This window comes from Corapipo altera, unplaced genomic scaffold, assembly GCF_003945725.1.
Source record: "Corapipo altera isolate COAL_440 unplaced genomic scaffold, ASM394572v1 58, whole genome shotgun sequence".
In the NCBI taxonomy this organism is placed as follows: Eukaryota; Metazoa; Chordata; class Aves; order Passeriformes; family Pipridae; genus Corapipo; species Corapipo altera.
In genome coordinates, this window is record NW_020884898.1 from 2490035 (window position 1) to 2505849 (window position 15815).

The window sequence follows — 15815 nt, forward strand, 5'->3', positions numbered from 1 at the left end:
ACCTTCCTTATACCGTGTTCTCTCTTACACTGTGTTCATACCTTCCTTACACCGTGTTCTCTCTTACACTGTGTTCATACCTTCCTTACACCGTGTTATTTCTTACACCAGGTTCTCATACCTTTCGACTCCTCAGGTACAACAGGGTCTGCCCCCTCACTGCTCAACCACACCCCCACACCCCCCGCCCCATGGACACACACACCCCGTTGGGATGTTGGAAAGTAGATGCTCTGCTGCGTGAAGCTTTCAACCGTGTTTTTTCAACTCGTGCACGGATTGCTTTCTGCTATATGTGTTGCCTGCAAATGTGTGCAGGAATGTGTATGTTGTCCTCATTTTCTTATACTGTTAACAGGATAAACATTGCCATATAGCAATAAAGCACTGGTGAATAATGTAGTGTCAATCGTAATGTAAATTTCATTCTGCGTCTCTTTTTCCTGCTTTAAATCCTTTATCCTTATCATCCTCTGTGCTTCACTTGACCGCCTCAGAGGTAATGCCTGAGAAGTGACCAGAGGGTTGGCTTGGAGCCACCCTCAATCCTAGATGCAGCACCTGGAGCTGCAGCCGCAATTGGGTTGTAAATCCAAGTCCAAAACACGGCTGCCAACTGCCAGCTAAAAGGCACCGCAGCCCGGCCCCTTGTCCCCTCTCCAGCCATCAGGAATCACACAGTCAGTGTCATGAGGCACAGGCTGGGAATCCTTGTCACTCAGCCTTTTCCCCGGGCTGAACCAGTGAGACTGACTGAGCACGTGGGGGACTGCTGAGACTGATTTCAGAAAAACTAGTGTTGTGTTCTGTTAAAGACCAAGCTGCTGGAGGTGGAGTGTCTCAGCACAGCAGTTGCTCAGTCTGATACCTGTGATAACCAGCTATCTGACAGTCTGCTCAATTTTGAAAATAAAGAGGCACATCAGTGTATGCACTTCTACAGAGCAAGGGTTGGGTTTTTTCAGTCCAATAGTACAATTCTTCATGGACAACTACTTTCTTTTCAATTCATAAGGTTTTGGACACATATTTTAGTATTTCTGGCAATGCCAGAGTCAATTAATATCCTTATTTTTTTGTCTCTTTCATGCTATAAGTACCAGTTGAGCCTGGCATCAAAAACTGTTAGCACTGTTAAATAAAGAATTAATTCCTAAGCACTGAAGGAACTAATATTCCTTTGACAAGTTTCTTTCTTGTGAAAGAAACATAATAGAAAAAAAAGGTGACTAGTATTGTCCATTAAAATACATAAATAATTTGTGAAAGATCTTAAACACACAACCACTATAAATATCTTCCTCTCTGTCTCAAATGGTGAGGGAGTGTGTACTAGTGACTGGGAGAGTCAGGGCATACATTCCAATTCCGGCTTTGGCTGTTGCAGACCACCTTCAGAACAAAAGCGTTTATTAAATATTTAAAATTAGGGGTAGTATTAAAGCAAATTTTTATATTTAAAAAACAAAAAAACCCCACATAGATATCATAATACAGAGCCAATGGCAGTAGCAAGTTAAATGCAATAAGCATTCTCATATGTACAGTACCTATTAAACACTAGTATGCATTCATACTGACATGCATGTAGAATTTGCACTCCACTTGTAATCTTCCAGAATAATTTCTCAATATTAAAAGTATTTCAAACCATTTTCATTTTGTTGATTAATTCTTTATGGCATGGATTTAACATTTTTGTTTTAATTTGGATTATTCCAAACTACAGACTATTACTAGTATTCTTTGATGTTGATGAAATACTATCCAATTATACAACGAGGTAACATGAATCATGTGCAAAATAGCAGAGTTTAGGGGTTTTAAAGCATTTTATAATGTCAGTAGAAGTTTTTGCATTTATGATTTTTATCAACACATATAAATTCTGTCATAAATTACTGCTTTATGCACATTCATTTACTGTATTTATATTGCTGCTTTCTAACAGAATATTCACTCTAGCAGTCGACATCCTGGACAGTTTTCTAGCTAAAAAAACCCAGAAGACACATACCTGGACACAGATACCTTTCCATGTATGTGTGTGTCTGTTATAAAAAATAATTCTTTTATTGCTGAGCAAAAATACATAGTAGCTTGTACTGGATCTAATGGGAGAAAATACAGCTGCTCTGACAGTCTGCAAAAGGAAGAGAGTAATTCCAGAGGTAAAGATCCACAGAGGATGCCCAGCTGGCAGCTCTCTCCAGCCGATCCACTGCCCTGTGGCACAGCCTGAAATGGCAGCTTCCCAAATCGTCAGGCACAGATCCTTCATGGTAAGACAGTGACATAATCGGCGTCATCAATTTCTGTAAAATATTAGATAAAAACAAAAAAGGATGTTGTCATTGCAAGTGGCCCTTCTGAAAGGCCACAGTAAGCAGGACAGCCTGTGGCAGGGCAGGTATCAGTAACTCAGTTTTGTTTCTCAGTATTCTCTCTGCCGTTGCAGGGTCAACGTTTAGGCCCCCTGTCCTATGGACTGGGTTAGCCAGCAGCCCACACAGAGGCAAATCCTGCATTGCCTTTTCTGAGCCATCAAGCTCTGTTATAAACAGTTGTATCCATGTGAGACCCCCTTTTTCCTGAGAAGCAGTGAAATGTTGGAAATCATTCATACTTGATAAATCAGATCAATAGCCCAGATATCTGTGACTATCGCATAACACATCCTTTCTTCTCTAAATAAATACCCAAGAGAAAAGGTCTCATCCCAACCAAGGAAGGAGAGCCTGAAGAAACCCTTTCTCTCTTACACTTTGTTCAGATTTATGATGTTTTTTGAGAAACCAGGGAAAAAGCAGAAATTATGCTTGGGACTCAAAACTCCACTATGGAAACTTAGTACTCTTCAGGAAGCCACTTTCAGACTAGCTGTTCCTAGGCTAGAAAACAAAGTTCAGAAATCTCCAGCCACCAGGATTGTGACTCCAGTCCCTTGAGGTGTTCCACTGGTAGCACTGGTGTGCTCAGTCCCACATGTGCAGCAAAGCCAGCTGCTAGTGCAACATGAGGGACTGGGACAGGAAAATACAGTGCTTGCTTTGGGGAGCACTGTGGTGTGTTGTGAGGTGCCTGTGTTTCAGAGGGATCCATCGTGACATTAACCTGAGCTCCCCTTGTGACCATGTGACAATAATGCAGTTCTGAGGAGAAATTTTGGAACGCTGGATAAGTGAAATTTAAATTAAAATTGAATAACAACAATTCCAAAGTAGTTGGATTATTTCTAATAGCCTCTATTTTTATGGACAACCACAAATATTTTGACAGTGAAATGAAAGGGTTTGTTTTCCTCCCTGTGAGTCCAGAACAGAGCATTGTGCATCTACTAGAAAAATCCTTGTTGCAGGACCAGACAATAAAATATGTATTACACCTGATTTTTCCTGAAAACATATCCATGCTACTGCAGTATTTTCCATCTCCCCAGAGCAGCAATAGTAAGATACCATAAAAACATTTTTAGAGCAAGTGTGACCTATCTGCCTTCTGATGCAGGTGACAAGGTGATGTTGAAGACATGGGAAATACCTCTCTGCTACTCTTTCCCTCAGTCTGTTGGGCTCAGGGAGCACTAGGAATGTTGCAGCGCTGTTGTGTGCAAAAAATGCAGTGACTGCAGCACAGAGAGGCTGCCCCACACCACTGCCTTGAGCTGTTGTTAGGTGTGAGATGTAAATCACACAGCAGATTGGAGACCTAAAGGTTTAGTTTCCTTTACAATAATGGTACTTAATGAAAGGGTTTCCCTTGCTCACGTGTTCCCTCACTTTGACTCTTGTCACACTCAGTCAGAGGACACTGAACAGTTTCAGGGTTATTTTTCAGCCTGTGGCCTGATGGATGCTGGAGCTGAGCACAGCACAGCAGTAACATGAAGAGTGGCTTTCAGAGGTGCGTGAGGGTTGCTGGCAAGTTACCAATAGCATGTCCAGTCATTCCTCCCAAAACAAGGCTGTTTGGATTGACATGGGGCTATAAAACATTCTAAAGTTTTATTAAAACCTGCATCTTTATTGCATCTATTTCCATAATTCTGTCATGTAGAAATATCATATCCCTGTCTTACACCTGGGACTCATGAGCATAAATTAGCAGAAGAAAATCAACGAGGGGCTGAACTCTCTGGTTCCAGATCTGTGATTCTGAGTACCAGGCTATATGCTTATTAATTAGTTGTATTTTAATAAAAATCACAAGATGACTGGGGTTTTTTTCTTTTTTTTTTTTTCTCACTCCCCTCCCCCCCAGTCTCAGAAATAACTGAGTTAGGTTTTCATGTAAAAATAGCTTAGAACCTGGACAATGAAGGTAAAGGACAGCTTCAAGTCCCAGTGAAGTGCAAGGGCCTGCTGGCACCTCGACAGAACCACATTGGGTAAAACTGGTTCTCAGTCTTCCCTAGCCTAGAAATGTCAACACCCATGAGGGAGTGAGATGTGGGCAACATCACGATTCTGTATCTCACAATTTTAATTTGTTAATTTGTAGTGGATGAGGGTAAGTAAGATAAGTAACCTGTGAGCTGAGAATAACCATTTTCAGTGAACATAAGAGAGAAGGGAGAATGTTGAACTTCTGTCCACATGAGAGGACATTTAGCAAGTATTTACCACAAACCTGTCAAAACTGTCATCTTAGAAAAAACCCACAAAGGCAGAGCTAAATTTCTCACCACTATAAACGCTGTCTATTCCTGAGTTGAACCTCTGGCTTCTTTGCGAGGCCTTCTGTTTCTTCACTGGGTAGCGGAGATTTGTTATCAGTCCTTGGTCTGGCTTTTCAAAAGCATATATCAGGTCCTTTAACGTTCTGAAGATCCTCTCTGGAACACCTTCAGAAGTCTGCAAGGAAAAGACAACAAAGTTTGTTTGCGACTGTCCTTCCCATGGAGTACCCTAAATGAAAGGAATTATAGGTTGCTTCTTATTTACCAAGGACCTGTTCGTAAACAAGTTTGGTGACAGAATATTGTGCTGTCCTTAAAACACTTGGGACACCTGTCTGGTAGCATTGATTTGGCACTAAGAGTAACCTCTCTCATCTTTTTTTTTTTTTTTTCCCCCCAAAAGAGCATACATTTAAAATATTGGTGTAGATGTGTGCTGCAGCAATCAAAAAAGAACATACATTTAAAATATTGGTGTAGATGTGGGCTGCAGCCACCCACTGCAGCAGAGCACCAAAGAGAGACAGCATTACACACTCCCCTCTGGTCTTAGAGCATAAGTTTAGGGATAACTTATTTAGGTCTCACTTAAAATGTTGTATTTAAATAACTATGTAACAAACAGGAGCCAAACTTTTACAAAATGTCAGCACTGTCAAGTATAGGACATGTGCAGTGGTGGCAGATTTGTCTGAGGATCCATACGAACTCCCCCAGCTTTCACTATCAGGCAGGGGTTTATTATCTGTCCAGCTTTGTAACTTGCCTTGGACACTCCTGAGGCTAAAAATGGAGAGTGGTACTCCTTAGGGGAGCAACAGTGTTCTCACAACCTGCTTTTGAACTGTGGGTTCGTACAACAAGACTGAACTGCTTCCATGGCACAGCCCCACAGGAATTTTTACTCAGACTTTACAGTGCTGGTGACTTCAGGGCCAGACAGTGAGCACATCAATCAGCTCTAATCACAGCAAGCATCCTCATTAAAAGTGAACAGGGCTTTGGTTTCACTTAATTCACCATCTAACAAAGAAACATGTCTTTATTTTCTTTGGTTTTCTGCATCCTTTATCTTCCATTCAGCCCTGTATGGACTTTGTACCACTGTCTCTGTGTACTAGATCTGGCTGGGATGGAGTTAACACTCTTTGAAGAAGCTTGGATAGTGCTGTGTTTTGAAAGTGTGACTAAAACTGTGGATAACACACCCATGTTTTGGCTGTTGCTGAACAGTGCTCATGCAGCCTTCAAATTGTTCTTTTTTTCACATTTTGCTTCCCTAGTGAGTAGCTTGAGGGTGTGCAACATGCTGGGAGGGGACACAGAAGGACAGCAGATCTGAATGTGCCAAAGTGCTATCCTATCCCATGCCATAGCATCCCATCCTATGCCATCCTATCCCATCCCACACTCTGATCAGCAATAAAAGCTCAGGGAAAGTGAAGAAGTTTGTGGTATGGCATTTGTCTTCTCATGTAAACACTGTGTGGGCTGAGGTCCTGTCTTCTAGGAGGTGGCTGCCTCCTGATGGGAAGGGGTGACTAAATTCCATCTTTGCTTTGCTTGCATGCACAACTTTGCTTTACCTATTTAAATGGTCCAGGAGTTTCCTCACTTTTGATCTTCATGTTCTCTTCCCCCCACCTCCCCTGTTAGGCAGGACAAGGAATGAGCAGCTGTGGGGGTGCTTAGCTGCTGATGGGGGCAAACTACTGCACTCTAGAAAGCTCATGGCTGAATCTGGCCTTTAAAAACCCCCAAACAATCTCTCCTCCACCATCAGTATATTATTTCAGTCCATTAGTTTAGTAAGCCCAAACAATCTGACTTAAAATTTTGAAGAACAAAACTCTTCTTTCACATTCTTGGCTAAACCTTGTAAAGAAAAGTGGGTTTGAAAAAACTAAAAGTGTCTGAGTTATTACCTGCTGATAGAAATGACAGCAAACCCTGCTACCGTGGCTGTAGTCCAAAACGTATTATTTTTTTCAACAAACCATTCTTCTTCATGGCAAATTGCATCTTTCATACATTAGTGGAAAACCACTAATAAGCAATAAATTACCAGCCTGTGAGAGCTTGGCATGTTTTTTATGAAGTGATTTCCTCATTCCACTTAAATGCTACTTAATTGTTGGCAGTCCTTTTGGCTGTCTTACTACATGCAGGATAGGGAGCCAGCTTTATAGACGTCCTCTCACATTGCCTGAGGATTTGATTGATGCAGTAGTCTGCTCTTACACTTGACTTTTCTTGAATAAGCAGCATTATCTGCTGCTTCATCACTTCAGGTGCCTCACAATCATACAGAATTATAGATCCTTTAAATGAAAAAGATCATTGCAATATTCCAGATCACTATGAGATGCTGTGTGTGATGGCAGAGCTTTCAAGTAGAAAGAGCTAATTAGGAACAGGATTGAGTAACAAAAGTGATAGATTTTTCTTCAGTGCTATCAAAAAGAAATAGTCAAATCAGAATGCAGCTGGTTAATAAATAATAGATCTGCTTAGATTATAAGGAAGTTCTACAAAAACAGTAGCTGCTTTTGAGCTCATATGTAATAATATATATAACATCAAAAAGACAAGAAATGAGTAGAGAAGAAAGCAAACTGGTAAATATTTTCTATGGTATTGTGTTTATGTATTTTTTTTTTAAATCTATGATCTATGATAGATCAAATGATCATAGACTAAAATGATCTTTTAATCTATGATTTTTAAAATCTAAGATTTTTAGTGCAATCTCTAGATATATAATGAGAGTTACTCACCTGTATTCTAAAATATCCTTGGTGCTCCCTGAAGATACGGTAAGTGTAGACAAGGTTTTCAAAGCTGTGAAAAACATAGTTGTATACATAATACACCACATTTGTAACTAAGCGCAAGAGTAGAGATATCTTCAAACAGGAGATAGTATTACAGATATGAGAAGTTGTGCAGTAAAATTCAATGAGATAGAGGCAGAAAAACAAAGCAGAAGATTGCAAAAAAACAGAGATTGCACAATGAGTGAAGGTTTAACATCTTGAAATACAAGATTACTCTAACTAGGAGTTTCCAAGAACTTATGAACTAAACCTAACACACAGACCTTTTATAAGCATAATTTGATTCCACAGACATCATCTCCTCTTATCTGTCTTCTTATCCTCCTCTAGTGTGATATCTCCCTGAATTTCATTTTGATATTCTATCACAAGAAGGCTGTTGAATTCTTGGAGAGATGTTAGCAGAAAATGGCCTCCAGTCACCAGGACCTAGAAAATTACTGCATTGCTCCTACTTCTAAGAAAATTGTTCTTCCTTTGTATTTCCCAGGTTTTTAATTACTGTTATTTTTAATAATATGCAGGTGTTTGAACACTAAGGCTACTGATGTCTTTGGATGTAATTTGTCAGCAGAAATTAAAGCTTTATCAAGTACTGTGGTGGCAGCAACTCAAGAGGTGAACTCAAGGTTGTGACTGTGATGAAAAAAGGCAGCAGAGTTGCAAAAAGACGTACACCACAAATAAGTGAGAGGGTTGGGGAGCGGGGAGCAGTGTCTGAAAACAAGTTCTTTTAACTGGTATGCATGTTCATCGAAAGAACTTTAGCTGTGGCTAAGTGAATTGAGCTGTCTTGAGTGGGAGAATCTTAGGGTGAAAACCTGTATCAGGGGACTTGCACGTAAATATAGAGTTACTCTGAAATAAACTGTTTTGTTTTGCAAAAAAAGTTACTCTGGACTGAGATCAGGAGAAGGCTTCCAGTTATAATAGATTTATTTTAATTCAAAGAGTGGTATCACAAGGATGCATGTTTTCTTCTTTATATACCTGTGGAAATCCACACGTTCCTTGCTTAAGAGTACTTTATGAATGTAGGTGCTCATTTTTTGAACAAAGTCAGAGAAGTGAGAAAAAAAAATACCAGAAACTGATAATTTTTAAAACTCATTTTTTTTACCGATCATCTAAATTTTAAAAGGTTACTGCCTGGATATTATTTAGCTACTGTACTTTTTATTAAATAAATATGAAACTACCATTAGAAAGGAAACTTCTGTTTCCACATTAACTACTAAATGCTTATCAAGAGCTGGTAATAGAGTACAAATTAATATTGCCTGGCCTAGGCACAGGGGAGATCCAGTGGCAGAAAAGCAAGGTGAGAGGAGAATGATGTTGAACCATAAGGAGAGCAGTGGCAAGTGCAGTAGATCTTGACTGAGGCACTTGCAGAGACCTGGGACAGTTTTGGATGAAAATGACAGTGTGCTGTGGAGGAAGACGTATCAGCAGAGCTGTGCACCATGATTTGTTAGAGAAGAGATGCTTTTGAATTGGTTCCCACCATTCTGACTCCCAGATTCTCCATGGAAGTGCACTCCTCCGCATATCCCAATAACAGAGGTTGTTTGCAACTGCATCAGGATCTCTGCCCAGGGATCAGCTAATTTGAGAAAGATGCATCAGTTTGTGCATCAGCCATGTCAGGTGCTAAGCAAAGTTTCAAGATGCAATTCTAATCCAAAAGTTGTCTTGAAACAGCACTGAGAGTTTCAGTGTTGATTTCCCCCAGTTTTGGGTCTGTTTTCCTCTGACTATTGAACCACTGCCAGGAAGTCCAGTCTCTGAGGCAATTCTCAGCCAATACACTGTTACCATCCCACGTGCTGTCTCAAGATAGGCCTTGCTTTTACCTGTGCAAGCCAGCACCTGTTACACCACTGCTGCCACTCCTTCAGTTTAACTATTGCATTTATTAATGTGTGAGTTACAGTCAAATGCACTAAACACTAACGTTCTGTTAGTTTTTAACACTAAAAACCCACAGAGGCAAGCTGGAAGTCACATGTTTTTTTGCACGCCTGCCTAGATATCACACTGTGACAGACCAAAGCATGCCTGTAAGATATCACAAGTTAAATCTGCCTTGCCCTTAACAAAACAAAAAGCAAACAAAAAAAGCCCAACCCAAACCAACCCAAACGAAGCCCCCCCCCCCCAAAAAAGGGGACATTTGTCCCTGTTGTACCTTCTGACAGGGTACGCAAGCCCGTTCCCTCCCACACTCCTTGTCCTCCCCTCACCCCCTACATTGTCTCATTCCACACCACAGCGAAAGCAGGTTCCCATAGCTCCCTCCCTGAGGGCTCTTTGTCCCCCACTTGCTATTTCCCTTCTCTTTTTTCTGTCATTGTGCAGACCTCCTCTCTTCTACCTACCAACTCTATAGTACTATGTTTTTCTCCCCCTTTTTCTCCCTTCTCCTTTGATTTGTTTCATAAGAAATGCATTTTTAGTCATTGACAAAACATTTTCTTGTATTTTTGAATTAATTAGATGTGGTGTTAAAAATTTTTGATGTCACACTCAAACACATCCTCAAGGAAATGTAAAACCTCACAGGTTCAAGGAAAGAAAGACCTAGATTCTAATTTATAAAATTTAATACATTAGGAACAGATCAATTATATATGAGAAGTGTAAAACAACCTTCTTGACAGGGAAATAAAAGTGCTATTCCCTACAGGAGAAGAAAATAATAAAATTTTAATTGTAGTAATTAAAGTTAAGGACTAGAAGTAGCAATTTTCTATGCCCATCTTGTCCGTGGATTTGTCATATGAATTCAAACGGACTTTGTAACTTTCTGTCTCAGTTTATATTCTTATTTCAGGTAAAATTCCTTTGAAACACAAGGGTGATCTTTCATCAGGGAGAAATTCTACAGAGTAGGAAGTGTTTTGTAACACACCATGAGACTTTTCAGTCTCTTAACAGTGCTAAAATGCTTTTTACTCATCATTACAGAGGCAGTTACTTTGAGTAAGGTTCTTAACATATTTTGGCAGGCTAAGCTATTTTCTCTGGGCTCTGCTTATTGTCTGCAGAGAGAGACCATCACCAACAAATTACAGTTCATTTATTGTCTGTTACATAAAATATTTTTTGCAAATTCCACCCTCTCACCACTTACTCTAAAGGAAGCCTAAGACGACCAGCACTATTTGAATGCATACACACTCCCTTGGAGTCTGTTAATATCAGAGAAGAACCATTAGTGCTAGAGAAGATGAATGTTGCCTTTGGATCCATCTGAAAACTCATTAAAAAGTCAGTATTAGAGTACTTACAAAATACACAGACACAAGGCTCCTTCCACACTCTCGCTCTCTCGTATTAAATAGCTACCATTCTTTCTCTTCTTGGCCAGCAGTTCTTCACAGGTTCTTCTTGTTATCTTTCCATGAAAAAATGGCAACTCCATGGACAAAAGAAAACAAGGTATCTTGCCTTTCAAAGCAATTCCAGAGGAAGTCAGAAACCTGACATTAAAAGAAGACTTATTCCAAGTGCAGCTGCCTGCAGAGAACTGAAACTGGAGGCACTAAGTACACACACACGAGCTCATCTGTGTTGTTCACTGACCAGTCCAACATGAGGCTGGTTAGCAGCTGCTGCTCACAGCTCATGAATGCAGTGAAGGCAGGAAAGGGTTGGTCTACATTGGTCACCATCCACACCAAAAGGGAAGAGACTGTTGAGTTATGTACCACATATCTAAGTTATGGAATAACTAAGTTGACATCAAAGAATAGTTATCTTTTTATGTTTAAAGTGGCTCAAAGCCCTGCAAATAGGGCTACAGGAATAAGTCAGGACTGTATAGAGAAGGAGAAAATTATCTAAAGAAACTCTTGACTTTTTTATTCAGAATTAATTGGTGAATTTGAGAAGAGAAAATGGGTGTTTGTGATGTTCTAATCAGCCTCAGTCATGAAGCCATAGAAGGTTCCAGAAAAGGCTTGGCAATTCTCTGTTCATGCAGAGGTTTAAACAAATTTCATCAAAAAAAGCTGTAGAACTACGCAAGGTGTTTAATAGAGAAACAGTGTGAGGTGGAGGGTTTCTCCCTGACTGGCTTCTTGACCCCAGGCTGGGAAAAACAGCCTGTGAGAAAAACGAGGTAAATTCTGACCAAACACTGTAAGCAGGAGTAGCCATGTTGTACATGCAGCTATTAGTTTCATGTTTCTTACTCTGACGACTTTATACACATAAAAATCTGATATTAACATTAGTGTATTTAACTGCAAGTTAATCATGCATGTCAGTAAGATGATGTCCAGGGGTATCTTAGTTCAGGAATAAAGCAATAAGGTACTGTTTTGTCTCAAAGAAATTTCGAGACTTATGAAAAAAAAAACAAACCTCAAAAGAGAAACTTAGAAATGGCAAGTCCAAAGTGACACTAAAGCTGAGGTCTGCACTGCAGTCACCACAGACTACAAACAAAACAAGTCCCCATCCCCAAGCGGATTAACTTGTGTCTGTACTTACAACCTCCAATTTCCATTGTCTGCAGACAGCAGCATTTGGAATAAGTCTTCTTTTATCCCCTGAGAGGATGGCGATAGAGGTGTTGGAGGGGGAAATACCCTTGCCTTCCAAGTACCCATGAGAGCATATGACAAATATTCTCCTCGCTTTGAAATACACTTGTATTTTCCTACAAGTTAAAACTGTTTGGGGTACATCTTGCAAATAAACGTTTTCCATGAGGTATTGTGAGGTGAATGGCTTTTCCAGAAGCCCAGCTCTGCAAAGGAAGAGCAGCAGCTGCTCAACGCTACCCTGCTTCAGGCAGATCCTCTCTCCTCAGTATTGAAAGGAAGATAAATGGGAAACAACTGTGAATTCCTCTTTCAGAAAGGTAATGACTAGATCTTCTTCACAATTTTCCCTAAAGACCTCATTATCTAGGTGCAGAAATAGAAGACAGTAGTTTCAGTAGATCTTGCAGATCTAAATCCAGAAGTTACTTAAAGGGAAACAACAACCAGATGCTGCCCGCTGATGGCTTAGTAGAGTGCTCCTCTGATGACAAAAAAACCTGGAGAAGGAGAAAGTGCTTGAGGAGAAGTGGGGCTTAGGGTCTCCTTCCAGCAACAGTCACCTTCCCCTGCTCTGACCACCTTCCTCCTCAGTTGTTTCCATGGCTCCCAGAGGGCACTCATGAATTAAGATCATCCTTTTTCCTTACCTTACCTATCTGTAGTCTTTAAATGGGCCTGAGAATAGGAGCTTGATTTAAAAGCAGATATCATAGAGGTACACCAGAGAAAGGGGTCTGGGAAGGAGAAAGAAGAGAGAGGCTATAAATACAGTGCGGTCTGTCACTAAACCACAAACATGATTCTGTGACCAGGCACAGGAACTTTACATTGTGTCTTGTATGCTTACATATATATATGTGTGTGTGTGTGTGTGCGCGTGTGTGTGTCTTTTGCTCTGACACTGGAGGGCAAAAATGCACAGCTTCTGGCAAAAATAAAACAGGACTTGCAGTTCACAGCCTGGGATACCTGCTGATGAAAGGGGAGGTGAGATTTCCTTGCCAATCACCCCAGAGCTACGCCATGAGCTTCAACACAGCTTGTACCATACAGCATTGAGTCTTTATTATGTATGTTGGGATCACATAATAATATATTTCCACAAGCCAAATTTAGCTGTAAACTCTGAGCAAACATTTGCTAACAAGTATTTATGGCTTAACAAATTTAGCAAGTATTTTTGGCTTACACAAACCTGCTTACCCAGGCTGCCTTCTCAGCTGAGTCTCAGGGGTGGTCAGAAATATGAGCTGGTGGTATCAATTGTGATGAGATCTGTGATGAGAGGCCTGGGAAGGTAGAATGGCAGTGATGTCCCAAGGCAATGGGGCTTGAGTGGTTGAGGCAGTTACACCAGGCTGAGCCTCTAGGCATTATCACTCAGATCTTAGCTACACCAAATCGAGCAAAGGCTGTTGTGAATCTGCTCTTAAAATCATTTGACTCCATTCCAAAATAGAAATTGGTCTGTTTTTTTCTTCTCATCTACTGAAGGAGATTTCATAGTTTCTAGGATAGCCTCCTTGCAGTGACTAACTAGCCTTTCAGATAATAGAGAAAAGGGGAGAAGCAAAGTTCTTTTTCCTGGTAGACTGCCTCTTGGCCTGCTTCTACCATAGCATAGAAAAAACAAATAGAGTATCACTTCCTAAAAATCATTGTATGTCAAAACAATTACATCCTTTAGTCGATTTTTTTGTTTTATGATGTTAAGGCAATCAATTCCTGCAGTCTTTCCCCACAAGCCACATTTTCTGGCAATTGTTCTCTTTACTTTCTCTGACACCACCTTGGCTACGACTTCTATAAAATTTGATGCCTATAAATGATCAAAATCTTTTGATTAGAAGAACAGGATAGTTAGCCACTCTGACAGAACAGCTGTTAGAGAAACAAGACCTGCAACATTTTGGAAGCAGTGTCGAGTTCTAGTTGACCATATATCTAATTGATTTTCTGCCATGCTATTGCCTTTACTAATTTTCGTTTTTTTTCCCTCTTGTTATCATAAAACTTAGTGGGGCCATTTCAGAGTGAAACCTCATGTTATCAAGCACACTTTGGGCTCTGGTTCTACATCTCCTGGCTGTAGTTCTAACATAGCAAAGCTCTTGACAGTGCTTTCTGTAAGGATAGGAAATCTGAGGAAGAGCTAGGCTTCTTGACAACACTGAGAGTTAAACATTCATCAATACTCAGGGAGAATGTGGGATACCAGGGTTAGATTGAAAGCTGTATTCAAAAGCAGCTAAAAGCAAAACCAATGTGCTCGAACTGCTGCGAATAAAGCAGGAAGCTGAACGGTCATTTGTTATTTGACCAGAAAAAAGAAACAACCACAAAATAAGAAAACAGAAAGTAAGTTCTGAGAATCTGAATCTCCTGACAACCTGAGATTTCATTGAGCTATGTTGTTAGGCAGTCACAGTCCTGTGGGTACTGTACAAGCAGAACCAATTAGGTTTTTGCAATAAGTACCACTATAGCAAGAAATTACCTCTAATTTTGCAAAATTCACGACTGTAGCATGATATTTACACCAGTCTGTACTTTTGCAGTGTGCTGTGTCGGGTACAAATGAGATTTTTCGTGGTATTTGTTGATGACAAGATTTAATTTATACCAAAAGAAAAATCATTATGTAAATTCAAGAAGAAAATTGAACTACTGTGTCTATTAGTTACAGATTGCTGCTAGAGCTCTCTGTGGAACCCCAAGGCATCAGAGCTCTGCCATTAGCTTTCTAATAAAATGTAAACCTAGGAGGAAAAGTCTATTTTATAACCCTCTTAATGTATTGCCTTTTTGAAAAGAAAAGTAAATTGAAAATGATAATTGAAAATTACTATGATAATTCAAAACATATCTGTGCTAAAAATTGAATTAAAAAATCACAGAATCAAACAATTAAAAAAAGTTATATATCTATAAGACATATGAGTAAGTAGTGGGTTTTGGTCTTGAAATTATCTAGAATTTTGCTTAAAAATTTACTTGCAAGATAGAGCCACAAAAGAACATTTTCCTTCTCACTGGCAACCATGCTCTCAGGGTTCACAGTGATCCATATGCAATTACACTCTGAGCTTAGAATAGCTGCAATTGTTGTATTTGAGTGTTATGACCTGCCCCTGAGACAGGGTAACAGGTTTTTGTTAATAGATCCCTTGGGGTAAATTACAGTGAAATGACACCAAATGACTGATGTGTATATAAGGCAGATTTATTTTAAAATTATTTAATTGCAGCAGAAAGGAGTTATGTAGCAGTTTTGGTTTTTTTCTGTAAAAATATAAAAATATTACACCCTGAAAATTCGTCTCCTAAAACATCATTCGTTGGTCTTGAATATCACATAAATCAATCAATGATCATAATGCCCCCAAAATACTGCCTTCCTGTTAAGAAATATGTGAATAAAGCTGTGGAAAATGACAAAACTCACACTTAATCACATTTCTATACTTCTACTGCATACTCCATCAAGTATAACTATACTATAAAGCTTGTAGCTTTTGTCCTAATATTTGACAAAACTCTGACTACGGTGTTCATCTGTCTACATCTAGAGTCACATTAACTCTGACATCTTTTTTACCTTCTGAATTTACTCTTACTAACAGATCTTTTCACTGTTACTAATATTTTCGCACTCATTAAGTTGCCAATGTCCTGCCCAGAATGCTGTGTACATGGAACTACAGCTTCCCACTTTGGAAGGGTGCTGCTGTTTTCTCATCTTTG

The 15815-nt window shown here is 39.8% G+C and overlaps 1 protein-coding gene and 1 long non-coding RNA gene across 2 annotated transcripts in view; one reads left to right on the top strand and one right to left on the bottom strand.

Annotated features, from left to right (window-relative positions):
- The window catches only part of LOC113949757, a 909-nt gene extending 507 nt beyond the window's left edge, over window positions 1–402 (top strand). Inside the window, exon 2 of the long non-coding RNA XR_003528552.1 lies at window positions 137–402. This is a non-coding gene — a long non-coding RNA (uncharacterized LOC113949757). The remainder of the gene's footprint in view (window positions 1–136) is intronic.
- Window positions 403–2055: 1653 nt separating this feature from the next.
- Window positions 2056–10986, bottom strand: SH2D1B (SH2 domain containing 1B). Its single transcript, XM_027648757.1, has 4 exons — window positions 10809–10986; window positions 7456–7519; window positions 4685–4853; window positions 2056–2315 (listed from the first exon to the last, which is right to left on the bottom strand). Exons 1-4 carry the CDS (start codon window positions 10940–10942, stop codon window positions 2278–2280), a joined length of 405 nt encoding a protein of 134 aa, XP_027504558.1. The 5' UTR covers window positions 10943–10986; the 3' UTR covers window positions 2056–2277.
- Window positions 10987–15815: the final 4829 nt, after the last annotated feature.